This window comes from Gymnoscopelus braueri (assembly GCF_963280865.1).
Source record: "Gymnoscopelus braueri genome assembly, chromosome: 23".
NCBI lineage: Eukaryota > Metazoa > Chordata > Actinopteri > Myctophiformes > Myctophidae > Gymnoscopelus > Gymnoscopelus braueri.
The window spans coordinates 12,796,202-12,815,265 of NC_137625.1; the positions used below are offsets into that span (position 1 = coordinate 12,796,202).

Genomic DNA, 19,064 nt, shown 5'->3' on the forward strand with positions numbered 1-19,064 from the left:
TGGACCACCAGCATATTTCGAACAATACTCAAGGCCCACCACCACCACCACACAACCGTTTTGAGCTTGTAGATCTGCTACTTTTGCTGTTTTTGAATTTGAATCCTGAAAAGTTATCATTTTGGACATACAGAGAGTACAGCGGTGGGCTCAGTATAGAGCCTTGTGGGGCTCCTGTGTTGAGGATGTCTTTCACAGCTTGTGATCTACCTGTCAAAAGTACTGACATTCTAACCTCAAGGCCACTGAGCTGGTGGTACAGTATGTAGATATAGATGTATCTAAATATAGATATGATGATATATCATTTTCTGTTCTGTGCGTGTGAGTGTTTGTAATTCAAAAGAATACCTCTGGATCAAAATCAGCCGTTTCACTTTTTGCATCTATCGTTTTTTGGAATGTGGGAGAGATGGGATTTGCTGACAAATCCCATCTCATAAATATAAAGTAAGTTCAGCACACGCATTCCACTGTAGGACACAAACACGATGGGGACAAAGCACTGAACTCTGTTCCCGCAAATGTTTTTCTCCATTTCAGACAATGCTGACTCACTGATGTCACCTCAGAGTATAATTTCATGAGGAAACACGACCCATTCAATCCGGGAACGTTTCTGAAAAACCTACAGTGTATGTTGCTATATCAGTGATTGCGAACGCAGCAGAAGGAGGCGCGCCTCCGCGCAAGTGGAGCTTACTATGAAACCGTGCTCGGCTTGTGTGTGTCTGTGTGCAGTCTGTGTGTGTCTGTGTGCAGTCTGTGTGTGTGTCTGTGTGCAGTCTGTGTGTGTCTGTGTGCAGTCTGTGTGTGTCTGTGTGCAGTCTGTGTGTGTCTGTGTGCAGTCTGTGTGTGTCTGTGTGTGTCTGTGTGCAGTCTGTGTGTCTGTGTACAGTATTGTGTGCGTGTACTGTCTGTGTGCAGCCGCCAGAGTGCGCCAGAGTGCACTACAGTGTGGCTGAAATCCGCCTGCCAATGCTCTGATTAAAATGCACAACAGCCTGCAACATGCCTAAACCAAACACATTTAAAAAACTACAAAGACAAAAAACATAAAAAAACACAACAAACAAACATAACAATTTAAAAAAGACAGATCTACAAGCTCATACCACGGCATTCGGTGCTGCGCTACGAGCATGTATATCTGTTATTTTTGAATAGCCAAAGTATAAAATAATGGTTAAAGTGGTTAATATCTAAAATGACAGATGCTTTCCCGGTCTTAATGGGTTAAGAGATTCAGCAGGGCAAACATTAAGAGAGAGTCTATTATTCACACACACACACACACACACACACACACACACACACACACACACACACACACACACACACACACACACACACACACACACACACACACACACACACACACACACACACACACACACACACACACACACACACACACACACACGCACGCGCCCACGTTGGTATTACTATACGTGAGGACAAACATTTGAGGAAAGTAGTTACTGCATTGGTAATGGTTTTGCCATTTTTAAACCTAGCCCTCAAGCCTGAGTTATATTTAGTTGTATGTCGGTGTCACAGCTGAGTACAACTAAGTACAACGATCACACCTGTGACACGTTGTGAGCTTGTACAGTAGATCTGCTATTCTTTGAGCGCAACTGGGTACTGTACAAATCTGCATAACTCCAACGCTAACCCCAAAATACTTATTTTCCTAATTGTAAGCCTAACTCCCCCAAATCTTTTAAACGACCATTGGTCTTGTGAGGACCAGGAAAAGGGTACGACTCACAATGTCTATTTCTCAAACTCTATTATACTCATGGGAACATTTGGCCGTCACAAGTAAGTTAGTAATACATTTACACACACACACGCACACAGTATGTGTTTGTGTACAGTATGTCATTGTGCTGTCACAGTTACAGTAGGGTGACTACAGCAGGTGTCCTCTCTTTAAGTGGGACTTGCACTGCGTTTTATCCCTTGTCCCGTGTCCCATATATATACTTAAACCGTGTCCCGCACTTTGAATTGGCTCTGGTTTTGAAAAGCCAAACCACGCAGGACAGACACTTCTCTAAGACGTCAGGCTTTTATCCTTAAACGGCTTTGAAGAAAGGCCGCGACCGCCTGAAGTCACGGGGCTGCGTTTGACGTCCATCAAACTGCACACATGCACGTGGGTCAAGTGCACAGTGAACCTGTCGCCGTCATTGCTGCCTACGCTAAGCCCAACGGGGACATCTGTGAGTCACCTCAAAGTCACAAGCTATGCAGATTTAAGCAGAATATGATGGAAATGTAGCTACAACTAGAAAAGAGCACTGGCAGATCTCCGGCTCCGCCAGGCAACTTTGGAAGTCAATCATAGCCTATCGGAATGATATAAATTTATGAAAAAATCTGACGGATACATCTTGATCACATGACACAAGGATTTGTTTTTTCTATCTGACAGTTATTTTTTTTGTGTTAATATGACATGAAGTATATATATTTTAAATAGATGTGTTAGGTTCTCCACATGCTATAGGCCTAACCTGCATAGTCTTTTATGTGCTATAATCAACCAGAGAACAAAGCACATACAGTAGATGTTACAAGCTAAGGGGCACAATAGACTTTTTTATTTTTTTAAGTTAAGATGGACATTATATCAAAATCAACGTCTCAGCAATGGTAACATGTCCCTCGATACTCTGGTCACTGTTCGAGTCAAGCCCGGCTTTTATACCTGAGGCCAATTCTAAAAACACCATCTAAAACCTGAGGCTTTTTTGTAAATGACCTGCTAAAACCTGAGGGTTTTCTGAAAACGTGAACGTTGACAGAATTGTCAACGGTTAACTAATAATGTATTTCTCAGCCTCTGCAAGCAGACAGGAACATGAAATAAAAGCCATTTGAGAGCTTAAATCTTTGGCTTTTACAGATAACTTCTTTCATTTGCCCTAATGTTCATTAAAAATAAAAAAATTAAATCAATATGAAAGAAAGAACATTAGGGCAAATGTAAGTAGTTTTCAGTAGTAATCAAAGTTTTTTTTTCATGGGTCTATCTGCTACAGAAGCTGATATCAGAATCAAAAATGATGTCCACGTTGCATCAGGCCCTAAAGGTCGAAGCAAACAGACAAAAAGCTTATTTGTCAGTCAGAAGACACACACAGGCACAACATCAGAGCGAGCTTCACTGATCTCACTGAACCCAGATTCGGCACAAAACTGGGGTCAAATTCGTTCTACTGCTATGCCACCAGAATGTGGAATGCCCTACCAACAGTCATCAAAAAGTGTGACTCCTTACCCTCATTCAAAACCATAAAAGAGCACCTGTCTGCAAATGATAACTGGTCTGATTAACGTCTAAACTTAACACCAGAAATGACCCCCACCCCCAACTGTTTACAGTACATATTTTTTTGCTACTAGTGTTTTATTGCTACTAGTGCTGATGATGTCTAGGATATAGTATTGTATATTATTGTATGTCTTTAAATGTCTCTATGAATTTAATACACAAGACCTCAATGGAAACAAGTCCTCAGGACTTTTTTTTGGGTTATCCCTTTAGACCAAGTATATGTACTCGTGCTGCTTACATTTCTGTCTAATGAAGTATTCAATCAATCTCTCATGCAATGATCATTACAAAGAAGATGAAAACAAAAGCATCACACTAGGGAACATGAATACTATTAAAGCTTCATCGATAGAAGGCAGGTTCTATAATTACACTGGGAGTTCATTTGATGAATGTAACCCATAAATTACATTGTTTTGTAACGGAGGACGTCTTGTTTGAAAGATCAATGAAATGCTGAAACACCATTATAACCGTGTACAAATGTATAACAAATCAGCCAAGCATAAAAAGAACTTGATTGTAATGAATCGGATTTTAATTTATCCTCTCCACCTTCCTGATTTAACCATTTACACCCTAGTTGACCGGAGTCCTTAAGGTCTATATAGGCCCACTGCCTTTTCCCCTCTACACTAAAGTGGGCGGCCAAAGCTGAATATGCCCAAGGGAAACAGAAGGTCCTATAGGTTCGAAACCCGGCACCCCGGCTATGTTTCGAGGTGTCCACGAGCAAAGACACTTAACCCTTTAAGACCTGGAACGCATCTGTGTCACTTTAAGATTTATTTGGCTATTCAAAAATAGCAGATCTACAAGCTCATAGCGCGGCACCGAGTGCCGCGCTACGAGCTTGTAGATCTGCTATTTTTGAAAAATCGAGAAACAATTTTTTTCCAAAAACAGTTATGATTTAGAATCAGGTCTTAATGGGTTAAACCCTAACTAGCTCATCAGAACCATGTGAGCAGCCATCAGTTGGGTGACGCTGAACACTTAATTTCCCCTGTGGGATTAACCAGGTCTTCCCTTTTCCCTAAACATCTTAAATACATTGCATGTACATTTAAATACACCGCTATTTTCACCCAATTCACATCGATTCATAATGATTAAACCTCCACGATTGTCCCTCTGCTCCAGCCTTATCTGCATGCCTGACTCCATCTCTCTCTCACTCTCTCTCTCTCTCTCCCTCCCTCCCTCCCTCCCTCCCTCCCTCCCTCCATCCATCCATCCTCACCATGCTGACTTGGGCCATCTGTCGCTCCAGCTTGCTGCGCGGCACGTCCTCAAAGTAGTTGTCGTTGCTGCGCTGCCTGCGCCGCGCGTCCGCCTGCATGATGAGGTGCTGCACGTCCAGAGAGCCCCCGGGGACCCCCGCCGCCGTGTACGCCGCCTGGCCCACCGACGGGCTGAGCTGAGTGGGGGGGGTGTGGTTACCGCCGGGCTCCTGGGGGGGATGGGGGGGGGGGGGAGAAGGTGGTGAGAGGACTCATTCGTCACCCGCTAATGTGGCGCGTCAGTCACCCGCTAAACATCACTGCATACACACGATAATGGAACCATTGCATGTGAATTCACTTTTTATCCTGACTTTCATTTGCCTGTATTCCAAACCGTTACTTTGAAGGAAATGGCAAAAATAACCTGTGTTCCAATCAGTGCTGATTTCGTCGACTAAAACTATGACGAAAAATGTTTGTCGACTACCTTTTTTTCACTGACGAAAACTAAATAAAAACGAAATAAAAACTAAGCTATGATGACTAAAACTGTGACCAAATATACTGACAATTTCGTCAACAAATAAAAACTAGACTAAAATGTTAGTGAGGGATCTAGTGGAGAAGAGATCCAGTAGAACTAAAAGACAAGTAATTTTATTTTTGTTTGGTTGCGCTCGGGTGTTGCGCTGAAAATAGCAGATCTACAAGCTCACAACGCGTCGCGCTGCGACGCGTTGTGAGCTTGTAGATCGGCTATTTTCAGCATGCAACCAAGTGCAGAGTCAGCCATTACGACGCCATCAAGGCACCGCCAAGATACATTTTAGTCGACTAAAATCTTATGATATATAGTCGACTAAAACTAGACTAAAATTGTAACTTTTCAGATGACTAAAATATGACTAAAACTAAATGGAATTTATTCAAAAGACTATAAATAAAACTAAAATAAAAGATTTGCTGACAAAATCAACACTAGTTCCAATGGATCTAATGCAGTTATTCTTTAGTCACAAGCTCTTTAGTCAATACTTTTCATTGGTTTAATATTCATAAAACTCACATACAGACTTACACATTCAACCTGGTGTCCCTATGTTGGGCACAACATAAGCAAAAGATCAGAATATCAGATCAATATCAGAAATAGAGAAAATAGCATTTCTGCAAGTTTTTTTTTTAACGTTGTGCAACAATTGTTCCGTATAGTGTAGATCAGGATATTACCTCGTACGCACCAGGTTTAGAGTATTTGCATGTAGCCTAAGCAATCAACAATTACACAAAACATACCCCACTATAAGCCAATGGTTCATGTTGATTGATCAAAAAGGCATAGGCTGAAGCTCAAAGCTTATTTATGCCTATCCTTCCTTCATGTTGTTTTAACTTAGATACATCATTTATAAAGTTCATATTATATGAACACTCAAAGTATTACTTAATTACATTCAAGATGTTACATTGATCGTAGTAATCGAACACTCGAAAATATACAATATATACACCCATGTCTTCGTTCTTATACACATATTTACACCCGAATGCGTGCATATACTAATATACACCCATTATATATATCATATATCATACCGTTATATACAAACGCCAACACTACCACATCACACCATACCCCTCAATCCATCAATTTCCTAGTTATTACGCATATACATGTCAGTATCTCACCACAACATGCCAACAGTTAAAAAATGTATTATGTTTAATAAACTGTTGTAGACACGTGTTATCTTGTCATCTTATTAGCCTTCATCACTTTTTTTTGCCACCCCCCTATGAGAGCGTAGACTGTAGAGAGACAGCGAGATGCAACGCAGGTATCCAGCCGGAATCGAAGCGGGCACGTTGTGATTAAGTGGTCAGCTAACGCGCTATCCCTTCGGTTACCAGTACGCCGCACACAGTCACATCATAATGGGACACAGTGCTACGCCGTGAGCAAGAGGAACGTGCTTCGTTATCAGAAGGAGGATGCTGGTAATAATTCAAAGGAATTTAATTACACTTTCTATTTGTTGAGTGGCACAGCATCCATCTTTCACACAAGGCTTGTGTTTCCTAGAGGAGCCACTGTGAGGCTGAACCCCTTCAACTGATAAATGCTAGTTTATCCCTTCTCGTCTCTTTTTCAGATGGATACTAGTTTTTTTATGCAGATATACAGTATGTTGGCTACTTCTTCACATGCACTCGTTGGTTAGATTTGCTTTTTCTTGACCACAAATGTTAATATATAGATTTAGCATGTTGTTTAGACAGATGCTAGGTTCATCGTTTACCTGGTATCCTAGTTTCTTTGAGGCTGAATGCCTAGAGAGGACGCCTGGGAAATAGAAGGTCACAGGTTTGATTCCAGGCCCCGGCTAAACCGACTGGCCAGGAATAGTGATGAAAAGCTATAGCCTAATTAGAATACTACAATTGTTTCTGTTGTGTAGATGAAGCAGAGAAATTGGCAAACTTTAGTCTTGATGGCTGAAAATTTAGAGTTTGAATCTGCCATTATACGCAACATAATAAAGACATGCATTTTAATATCCACAATCCCTCATAACTCTGCTCAGCTGTTTCTAATGCTCATGTTAATTGCATGGTCTTTTTTCTCTCAAGTTCAGTCTATTATGTTTCTATGGCTTATTGTGCATATTGCAAATTACTTTTTGCATTGCTTGACCCCCGTATCGCTGCTTGCAGCTATGTTTGTAGTTGCAAGTGGTCTGTCAGCAGCTCTCAGGATCTTGCTGCTTGTAATTGTGAAGGATTTCAGTCCCTGAATTGTAATGTCATCATCATTCACCCTGTCCTCCCAACATGTTTTCAGCTCCCTCTAACTGCCTGTGCTCATTTGTTCTCGGGAAGCGGAGCAGACGCGTTGGCCTTTGGAGGCTGAAGAGGAGCAGACTCAACCTGGCAGACACATCAAATTGAGTCCCAGGAGTGGAGGCCTTTCCCTGGCCCTCAGGGTGCACGGGGAGCGAGAGGCTGTTAAAAGAACATTAGAGCGCAACGCCAGTTGGTCTTGATTACTATCTGGGACGAGCCGGCTGGCTGGAAGGGAAGGAAGGAAGGCAACCGCAGAGCGTCGGCCATTTTGTGTCTGCCCAGGAGACTTGGCTAATCAGTTGGGTTTTAGCTACAGCAGTGCCGAGAGTTCCCTTGGTGAGTTCCCTCGGTGGGCCGTTGCAACCGTTTGGGAAAAGACCGGTGATTAATCTCCGTCTGGCACTTTTGAGACGTTTTAGTTTTGTCGCAATGTGGTTTGGATAACACCTGCACCTGCACACGCACGCACACACACACGCACACGCACACGCACTATGGGTGCAACACTTAATCGAACTAGACGACTAGTCAATTACTTAACTTTATTATTTGAACTCTATTAAAATCGCTTATTTTTTATTATCAATTAACTCTTTGACTGCCAGAGTATTTTCATAAAGTACTCCCCCATTGCCAGCAATTTTCGTGTTTTTTATTTTTATATTTTGTAATTTTTCCTGGAAATAGATTATCAGAGTGTTTTTGTTAAAGACAGAGCACAAATCCGCCACTAGAGAGCAGCACATGACAGCTTGATCAGCTGTCATGACAGCTCGCATCCCACACACACAGTTAAACAGTCAAATGCATCAAAACGGATGTGACGTTGGCTCAGACTGTCCGATCGGCCAAAATTACGATGTGATACACGACGGCGATGACTGATCGTCACCCAGACCATAGATTATAGAAGAGAACATGTCCGTTCGTTTGTTATACTGTGTGAAAAACCGTTTGTTTACCTATACTGGACGAAAATGACCGGGGAAAAAGAATCAAAAACCGGAAAAGGAACCCAGGTCATGAAACCGGATGCAGATGTGGGTGAAGTAAGTGGAACTCGAAAATAACATTGAATATTAAGCAGCAGAGCGCAATCAGAGATTAAACAATGAACGCGCATCCAACGCATCAAACGCGTCAATGGCGTGGGTGGATTAAGTAGTAATTGACGCGTTTTCGAGTCAATGGCGTTTATAGAGTTAAAGAAATATCATAATTGAAAAAGTAATCGATACAATAATCGCTAAGATAATCAATAGTTGCAGCCCTAACACACAGACACACACACACACACACACACACACACACACACACACACACACACACACACACACACACACACACACACACACACACACACACACACACACACACACACACACACACACACACACACACACACACACACACACACACACAGTACTCACCCTAAGCGAGATGGCCCGTGGAGGCTTCTGTGGCGTGTCCTCGTGTAGTCTGTCACCCAACGAAGCCAAGATCCGTTTCCTGTGTCCTGTGTGGCTGATCTTCAGTACCTGCACACAAATGTAACAGAGACACACACACGTTCATAAGCATGGGTTCTCAGTAAAACATAATGCTCATTACAGGTTAACAGCAACGCCCCGCGATCCTCACACAGCCAACAAACCACCGGGAGGGGAATCGAGAAGACCTGAGGAGATTTATGTCTTCTTTAAAAAGGAGAACAGCCCGCCCGCGCTCGTGAAAAATGATGACTCTCCTTCCCATTTGCATAATCTTACACAGAGCGCAATTAGTTCAAAGGGTTTTGGGAGCACATAAGAACTAGATTAGCTTCAGGTGGGATAAACGCTGCATAAAGATCGCACATATCATTAAGTTAATCACCCCCGGATGAATATTCACATTATTATACCCACAACTCTCAAAGGAAGCGAATGCCTGATTACCAAAAATAGCAGATCTACAACCTCTGCTATTTTCGGAACACCACCACCGCGCAACCAAGTATAAATCGCCCTTAACCACTTAAAACCCCAGCATCCATATTGTGGGGAAAGCTTTTGCAGGAAATAGCTGATCGACAAGCTCGCAACGCGTTGCGAGCTTGTCGATCAGCTATTTTCAGCGAAAGCTTTTCCAACGATAACAGAAAACAGAAAAGACACTAGTAAAGAGCCCTGAGGAATTCCGGTCAACCATATGGAGTTTAAGAGGTCAATAAGAGTGCGGCTTCGTCACACATTCCTGGCTGACCGACACCACGGAGCAATCTGAGACGTTGCTAATGAGAATCTAATGATGTAAAATGTCCCTTCACTGTAAATCATTATCATACATAATTATTCTTAGACAATTGCTGGGCTGACTGTCTGCTTGTTCCATGAACAGGAAACATGATGTGTTTAAAGGCACTTTCAACCTGGAGTCCCTAATTTGGACATGTCACACTGGGCAGGAGTGCCCAGTGACAAAAACAAAGACTGAAAACATAAACATAAAATTCTAAGCTGTTCCCAAAACTTTTTACAAATTCAAAGATTTCAAAAATATTCAAGAATTTTTATAATAGCAAAAAAGAAAAGCTAATTTACATTCATTGTGTGTGGCTATTTGCTATTTTTCCAATCCGTCATACGTACTGTATCAGGGCTTAAGTGGTAAACTAAACGGGAACATTTAAGTCAAACTTACGCTCACTTTCTCAACTCAACTTTATTTCTATAGCTTTCATTCATTCTGAGATTCTGAGGCTTGTATGCCTGCATGTACACACACACACACACACACACACACACACACACACACACACACACACACACACACACACACACACACACACACACACACACACACACACACACACACACACACACACACACACACACACACACACACACACACACACACACACACTCTACAGATGAGAAGTGTACGACACTTCCTGACGTAGTTAAAAGTATTACAGATTGACACTTCCAGCTGTGATTTGTATATAACCAACAGTGCATTGTGAACATCAATATACTCCAAATTCAAGTACTCTCTCAGACTCTCAAGCACAGTAGTGTAACCCGTAAGGGTCCATTTGGTTCCATTTGCACACTCCCAGAATTACATTGACACAGGATTTTGTTTTCATAACATAATTACAGTCATTATGGAGCATTTCATTGACAGCCTAAAATAATCAAGCACCATTCAACAGTATCGACACAATATACTGGATAAATTATAATTATATTAATCTTCTGCAAGTGCACTACTAACACACGCACGAGCGCACACACACAAAAACACACACACACACACACACACTTTTGTATTACTATACTCGTGAGGACATCAACGTTTTAGGACAGTAATTTTCTGAATACCACGAAAGCCGAAAAAAGCGGGTTTACAAGCTATTTTCGGTGCACCATACTTTCGCATAACCACCGGTAAGTCTACATCAGGCAGAACTCCAACCCAAACCCCTATAGCCCCACTAATAGTTTTTAATCATAAAACAACCGTTTGTATTTCTCTTGTGAGGACCAGGACAATTGCCCTCACAATGTCTATTTCTACTATACTTGTGGGAATATTTGGCCCTCACAAGTACAGTAATACAAGTACACACACACACACACAGTTGCCTATGTCTTTGTTTCTGGATGGACACTTTGGCCAGTGTCGGCGTGGTTTGCTGGGTCTACAACATGGCAGCCTCCTACTGGGACACTGTTTGCTCTGTTTGTCCCTCCTGGCACCCCGTCCTTGACTCATAACAAAACACTGTGCCGCTTTTATTGTGCTGCTGCCAACGGCGGTCTTCCACTAAACATGTCAGAGTGTGTGTGTGTGTGTGTGTGTGTGTGTGTGTGTGTGTGTGTGTCTGTGTGTGTGTATGTGCGCGCAGTACTTCAGGGTAAAAGGCGGTAATTAGAATGAATAGAGGCCTTGCCGTGAGTCTAATGAGCCTCCCAATGGTCCTGTACAGAGCCAATGTTCATACATGCACGCACGCACGCACGCACACACACACACACACACACACACACACACACACACACACACACACACACACACACACACACACACACACACACACACACACACACACACACACACACACACACACACACACACACACACACTTTGTCATCTCCCTCTCCAATTACTGCTCTACATCTGCTCAAATGTATAAATACACACACACATGCGCAGACAATGTGACTCTGCGTGTAAGTCAATAAAGACACGTATGAATTAAACATGTACGTATATAAAACCACACTCAGCTTATAAATAAAACCGTATGCATGCATACGGATTAGACAGTACACACCGAGATCTGTCCATTTGAGGGTCCAAGATGTAACCAAATGGACCCGTTCATTTTGTACCCTCTCAGAGCTAAACGAACACTGAGGATGCATACAGTGTTATGCATAGTGCATTATGACCTCACACAGTATCAGGAGTGACATGTGATTCCACCATGTAAGATGAATGTTAATGAATGGCTTTAATGAATCGATACGTTCGTCACCGCTAAACGATGCTGACGTACGTCGCTTCCACTTTGATGTCACGCTGCCAAACCATGGAACACAGAGTAATGGAACGAGAGAGAGAGAGAGAGAGAGAGAGAGAGAGAGAGAGAGAGAGAGAGAGAGAGAGAGAGATGTACTGTATATACGTGTATGTATATATATATATATATATATATATATACTGTATATACGTGTGTGTATATATATATATATATATATAGAGAGAGAGAGAGAGACAGAGAGAGAGAGAGAGAGAGAGTGAGAGAAACGGATGGAAAGAGAAAAAGGGAAAGAGGAAGAGAGAAAGGCTAAGATAGAGAGAAAGGGAAAGTGAGAGCGAGAGAGGGAGGGAGTGTGAGAGAGTGTGTGTGTGTGTGTGTGTGTGTGTGTGTGTGTGTGTGTGTGTGTGTGTGTGTGTGTGTGTGTGTGTGTGTGTGTGTGTGCGTGTGTGTGCGTGTGTGTGTGAGAGAGAGAGAGAGACAGACAGACAAAGAGAGAGAGAATTTAAAAAACCTTCAGATTTGTGTGTTGAGTGGTTAAATGCCGCATAGGAAAGCAGGCAGAGGTTTGACGTTGTGTCCAGACTGACGCCGATGGGTTTAAATGTCTAGAACCTGCAGGATCAAAGGAGCATGTTTGGTGCAGCTGGATGCAGACCGTACTGGAACTAATTGGCATTTAATCATGGTCGTCCCATCCTGCTTAGCTCCACAAAGTCTCCTCTCCATCTCCAGATCTGATCTATAACAACTGCCTTTTTATATAAGCTTTATTCGACCAGAAAAGTCTCTTGAGATGAGAATCTTGACCTCTCTCCGTCTCTCTCTCTCTCTCTCTCTCTCTCTCTGCTGTAGTTGTGTCTTGGTGCATTGCATGTGGTGCATTGAGGTGCAGTGATCTAATATTCTGTCAATCTGTTTGTCACCTGAGGGCCCGAGGGCCATGCAGTGTGGCTCTGGTGGGCCCCTAACTACCTCATCAGCAACGCAATTATCACATAGGATGCTGTCTGTAGCTGCATGCATGCAGTACGCACGGGCACAGCCGCACACACACACACACACACACACACACACACACACACACACAGGCAGGCACACGCATGCATGCGTGTGTGTGTGTGTGTGTGTATGTACAGCATGTATGTAGGTACTGTATGTGTGTGTGTGTGTGTGTGTGTGTGTGTGTGTGTGTGTGTGTGCGCATGTTTTACACCTCGTCTCATGCAACGGCATCTACAGTACAAACCCCGACCTCGGTGTAAGTTCACCCCATCGCTATGGCAACACAGAGCCACCCACATGTGCTCGCTCGTTCTCTCTCTCGCACGCGCGCACACACACACACACACACACACACACACACACACACACACACACACACACACACACACACACACACACACACACACACACACACACACACACACACACACACACACACACACATACACAGGGTCCAACAGCTGTTTCAGAGTCTAGGTAGTACATTCCATTGTTATCCTCCAATAGATGAGAATTTGAATGTAACCCGATGATTATAGTTTTAACAATCTCTCTCTCTCTGTAAAGTTTTCTCTAGCATTCTCCCTTTCTCTCTCTCTCTCTGTCTCTCTCTCTCTCTCTCTCTCAGATGCCTGACTGCGCTGTAGCCCAATTTGCATTTAAATGATATTTATGCAGGGTACACACCGTTCATACTGACTGCAAGTGATGTGCTATGATGGCACGCGCTCCTTCTTTCCTCTCCATCCATCCATACCTCCATCTCTCTTGACCCTGCATTCACATTAGCTCCACTCCATTCTAATCAGGTTTAGAGGTCCCTGTTGACAGACATGACAACCTGCGGATATCAACAACACTCCATGCTCCACGTCAACGATCCCTCACAGGCTGGAGGAGGGGTGGAGACAAAGGCTTTTCCGTTCTTCTTCAGAACGTGATACTGATGGATGGATGGATGCTGACGGTTGTGAAATAATGGACAGAATCGAGTTGGATGAAATGGATCATGAAAATCACGGTTGGTACGACGGTAGCAGCGGGTAAAAGCGCAGTGTTCTTCTGTGTCGGAACATCACCGATGGATCACCATGTTGACCTGATCTAGACTTAGCGAAACGGATTCGGATCGCTCTTTTCTGTCTACACCAAAATCGCTTCGCCAAAAATAGGCATGCTGGTGTTCAAGACATGGATGGTCTCTGGTGGACTCAACTCAGGGTCTCTCTCTCTCTCTCTCTCTCCAGTGCAGTGCCACAGTGCAGTTCCAGCCAGAGGGTTTAATCAGGGTACCTTACAGTAGCCTCCAGTCTGGAGTTGGCTCCCGTCATATTCAAGGATCTGGGACGCTGTCGCCCTCCAGCATCAGGCCCAAACATGCACTGTTTGTGTAAGTGTTGGTGTGTGTGTGCATGTGTGAGTTTGTGCGCATGTGTGCGCGCGCGAGGTGTGTGTGTGTCTAAGGCAGGCACGTCTCGATCACATTACCCAAAAAAAAAAAATCAAATCCAACATGCCCATGCGGCAACTGTGAAATTAAATGTCTGTGATTTCAAGACGGCACTGTATCAGTCAAGCTTCGCCGGACGTCAGCACTCTAACATTTGTCGATCAATATTATTGTTGAGCAGGACTACAATATACAAGACTATACTGGGAGCGCCATGGAGAACGGCAGCTTCCGTACGCGCTCCGTAACATCGCAACGTTTTTCCATCTTTTTAGTATTTTTTAGCCTTCTCTTTTTTCCCTACACCGTCGCGTGTCTAAGGAGTTATGACAGACAAGCACTTATGGACATCAGCACAGCGATTACACACAGAATTCCGGACTTTTTTGCCGAAAACCTCCCACTCGGCTGGATGGGGGGAGGGGTTCCCTTTGTTCCAGCTGGAACAACAACATACCCAAGGCGACGGAAAAGACCAGGACGACGAGGGACAAGAGCGGGTCTCCTCGTAAGAACAACAAAACGTGGATATAAACCTGCACTGCCTTCAATCCTGCTAGCGAACGTTAGATCTCTGTGTGAATCAAGAACAGTGACCACTATGGACGACTTACTAGCGCACGTAAAGTATAACAGTGAGACAAGGAACACGTCCATTGTTGTGCTGACAGAGACGTGGCTAACGGAGTTAGCATCTGATTCTTCCATCACTCCTCCTGGCTTCACCGCGTATAGGAAGGACAGAGACCCTGTACTGAGCGGTAAGCAACGTGGGGGGGGGAGTTTGTGCCTTGATCAACAACAACTGGTGCAAAGATGTTAAAATCCTAGATAGTCACTGCTCACCAGACCTTGAACTTTTAATCATAGCCTGCCGTCCTTTCTACCTACCACGCGACTTCAGCATTGTGATTGTAGCCGTTGTTTACATTCATCCTGGAGCTAATAAGGACACAGCTATGAGGGAATTACACCAGGCGATTAGTGCACAAGAAAATCGCCACCCGGACTGCGCAGTCATCTGCCTAGGCGACTTCAACCGGACAGACTTAAAAAAGGTCTTTCCCAAATTCCACCAGCATGTCGCCTGCAGTACCCGTGGTGACAATATTCTTGACCACTGCTACACGCCCTTCAAGGATGGATACAAAGCTCTCCGCCGCCCACCGCTAGGAAGCTCTGACCATGACGCCATCCAGCTGCTACCTGCCTACAAACAGAGGCTAAAAAGGGAGCCGGTCGTTGAGAAGGAAATCCGAATCTGGTCTGAGGACACAGACGCTATGCTACAATCCTGCTTCTACCAGACTGACTGGGGGATGTTTAAGAACGCCGCTGGGAATAACATCAACGAACTCTCAGACTCAGTCACTGGCTTTATCAGTAAGTGCATAGATGACATAGTCCCAAAAAAGACAGTTCGGATCTATCCCAATCAGAAACCATGGATGGACAGCGGAGTACGTGCACATCTGCATGAACGGGATGCTGGTTTCAAATCTGGCGACGTGGAAACGCGCAACACGACGCGCGCGGCCCTAAACAGCGCCATCAGGAAGGCGAAAAAGGCCTACACAAAAAAGATGCAAGACAAACTCAGCAATGGCGACATCAGGAGCACATGGCAGGCGGTACACACCTTGACAGACTGCAAAACAAGAATCAGAAGCGAGGTGAACCCGCCTGCCTCCCTCCCCAACGAACTGAACACTTTCTACGGCCGGTTTGAGATCAGCTCCAACCGCGGCAGCCAAGCGGGGCCATCAGCAGCACCAGCAGAGGAGAACCCTCTAACCATCTCGGAGAGAGAAGTGCGTACAGCCTTCACACGGGTCAACATCCACAAGGCAGCCGGACCTGATGGGATTCCAGGCCGGGTCCTTAAGACATGTGCAGACCAGCTGGCGGGTGTCTTCGCTGACATCTTTAACCTCTCCCTCTCCCTGGCTGTGGTCCCTGCAGGGTTCAAAATGTCAACCATTGTGCCCATTCCCAAAAAGGCCAAAGTGACATGCCTGAACGACTGGAGACCTGTTGCTCTCACCCCGATCGTCAGCAAGTGTTTCGAGAAACTGGTGAGGGAATACATCAGCTCCACGCTACCTGCCTCGCTGGATCCGTGGCAGTATGCATACCGCAAAAACAGATCCACCGACGACGCTATTGCCATGGCTCTCCACACCGTCCTCTCGCACATGGACAACAAGCTGCTGAAGGACAAATATGTACGTATGCTGTTTGTGGACTACAGCTCAGCATTCAACACCATTGTCCCAGCAATACTTGACAAAAAGCTCAGAGACCTAGGGCTACACCCAAGCATGTGCGACTGGATACAGGACTTCTTGTCCAACCGACATCAGGTGGTGAGAATGGGCAGCATCACATCCGACCCCTTGACCCTCAACACCGGAGCACCCCAGGGATGCGTGCTGAGCCCTCTCCTCTACTCCCTGTACACGTATGACTGCATAGCCACACATGTCTCCAACACCATCATAAAGTACGCGGACGACACGACAGTGATAGGCCGAATCGTCAACAACGACGAGTCTGACTACAGAGAGGAGATCAAATCAATGGCACGCTGGTGCCGGGAGAACAACCTCTCTCTTAACGTCGACAAGACCAAAGAACTGATCGTGGACTTCAGGAGGCCGCGGAGAGACCATGCGCCCATCCTCATCGACGGTGCTGCAGTGGAAAGGGTCAGCGAGTTCAAGTTCCTCGGAGTACACATCGAGGAGGACCTCAAATGGGAGACGCACTCCACACACGTGAGGAAAAAGGCTCAGCAGCGACTGTACTGGCTCCGCCGCCTGAAGAAGCTCGGAGTAGGACGTCGCATCCTCAGGCTGTACTACAACAGTTCTGTTGAAGGCATCCTAACAGGCTGTGTCACGGCCTGGTACGGGAACTGCACTGCCCGAGAAAAGATCAGCCTACAACGAGTAGTGCGATCGGCAGAGCGGATAATGGGAATCGAGCTCCCAGCGCTCCAGGAACTGTACAAAAAGCGGTGCGTGGTCAAAGCCAAGCGCATCATCAAGGACAAGCACCACCCAAGTCACAGACTGTTCAACCCCCTACAACGACCGCGACCGGGCAAGGGGCTCTACCGCAGTATCAAGAGTTCCACCACCAGGCTCTGGTGTAGTTTCAATCCGGCTGCTGTCAGAATGCTGAATGGGGCATAAGACTGAATGAGGCACAGGCCTTGTTCAGCAGCCTGACAACAGGCGGCGCAGACTTTTCTGGCTCTTCCTGAACACACCTGTGGATTATACCAGGGACAATGACTTGGACTTTAGCCCCCCCTCGGACACACCTGTGGACTACACCAGGTACAAATGACTTTTTGTTGCACTCCCTCATGGAGCTACTTGCGGATTATACTAGGGTCAGTCCACTCTAGGTGGACACGCACTGACCTTTTGCACCTTAATCCCTTGTATAACGCACTGACCTTTTTTTGGTCTTTTTTATTGTGCTCCTTTTCCTCTAAGCACCTTAACGTCCATTGTCTATCATGCACAGTATAAGTATAACATGCACAGTATACAATACATTGCTGCTATGCTCAGGCACCTTAGTTTAGTTTTTTTTTGTTTTTTTAGTTTTTTATTATCTCAGGTAATTTGTAAATATGTAGATAACTTGTCTGGCCTTCTGTTGCTCTCTTGTTTTGATCTCCTTCCCACTTGCCCCCCACCCTCTTCTTCCCCCCCCCCCCTCTTCTTTCTATGGAAACTAACGTTGCGATGGGAACGATGTACAAAAAAGAATGTCACCCACTTTTTTACCTTGTAAACCTGTGATGTGACAATAAAACTGATTCTGATTCTGATATTCTTACCATCACAAGCCAATGCTATGATCCACATGGAGTCAATAAGGTGAAACCCCAGTCGCCCCATTAGGGGAGCTGACCTTTTGACAATATGAAGGTCATTGGATAAGATGAAGGTGAACACCTCAGAGACAACAGGGGTGATACCATTGATCGTATGGACAGGCTGAAGAAAGCAGATATACACACACACACACACACACACACACACACACACACACACACACACACACACACACACACACACACACACACACACACACACACACACACACACACACACACACACACACACACACACACACACACACAGTATAAACAGTATATGCACTGCTGGCTGAATTCATATGAATGGAGGAAGGCTTTCTGCTGTTTTAACCTATTGTTTTACTGTGGATCTATCGATGTACTGTATGTATCCATCCATCCATACATCCATCTTTCTTTTTCTCTGTCCATCATCATCATCTCTATGTAGTTTAGGATGAGAGTAGATGACAGTCAGACAGCTTGCATGTAATTATAAGTGGATTGGAATTTTAAAAATGGAGAGAAAGAGACAGGACAGAAAGGACAAAATCAAGGGGAGGAGAGGAATAAAGAACGACAACGGAGGAAGGGATAGAGAGAAAGAGAAAGCATGGAGCGTGGGATGAAAACCCACAAAAGAGAGAAAAAGACGTTTTCACCCCTTTGTTTGTCCATCATTAAAATGATGCACTGGTTTGAACACAGACAGTGACTTGGCTGTTGAACAGCTCCCCCCTCCCTCCACTAGGGCGGAGAGAGAGAGGGAAGGAGGGGAAAGAAAG

The 19,064-nt window shown here is 44.7% G+C and overlaps 1 protein-coding gene across 7 annotated transcripts in view; it reads right to left on the reverse strand.

The window, feature by feature from the left end:
- Nucleotides 1-19,064, reverse strand: part of anks1b (ankyrin repeat and sterile alpha motif domain containing 1B) — a gene marked incomplete at its 5' end in the record, with an annotated part of 338,563 nt that overhangs the window by 23,803 nt on the left and 295,696 nt on the right. For all 7 annotated transcript variants that reach the window (XM_080421028.1, XM_080421027.1, XM_080421024.1 and 4 more), the window contains 2 exons: nucleotides 4,593-4,802; nucleotides 8,850-8,957. In XM_080421028.1, coding sequence (XP_080277154.1) covers nucleotides 4,593-4,802; nucleotides 8,850-8,957 — 318 coding nt within the window. The remainder of the gene's footprint in view (nucleotides 1-4,592; nucleotides 4,803-8,849; nucleotides 8,958-19,064) is intronic.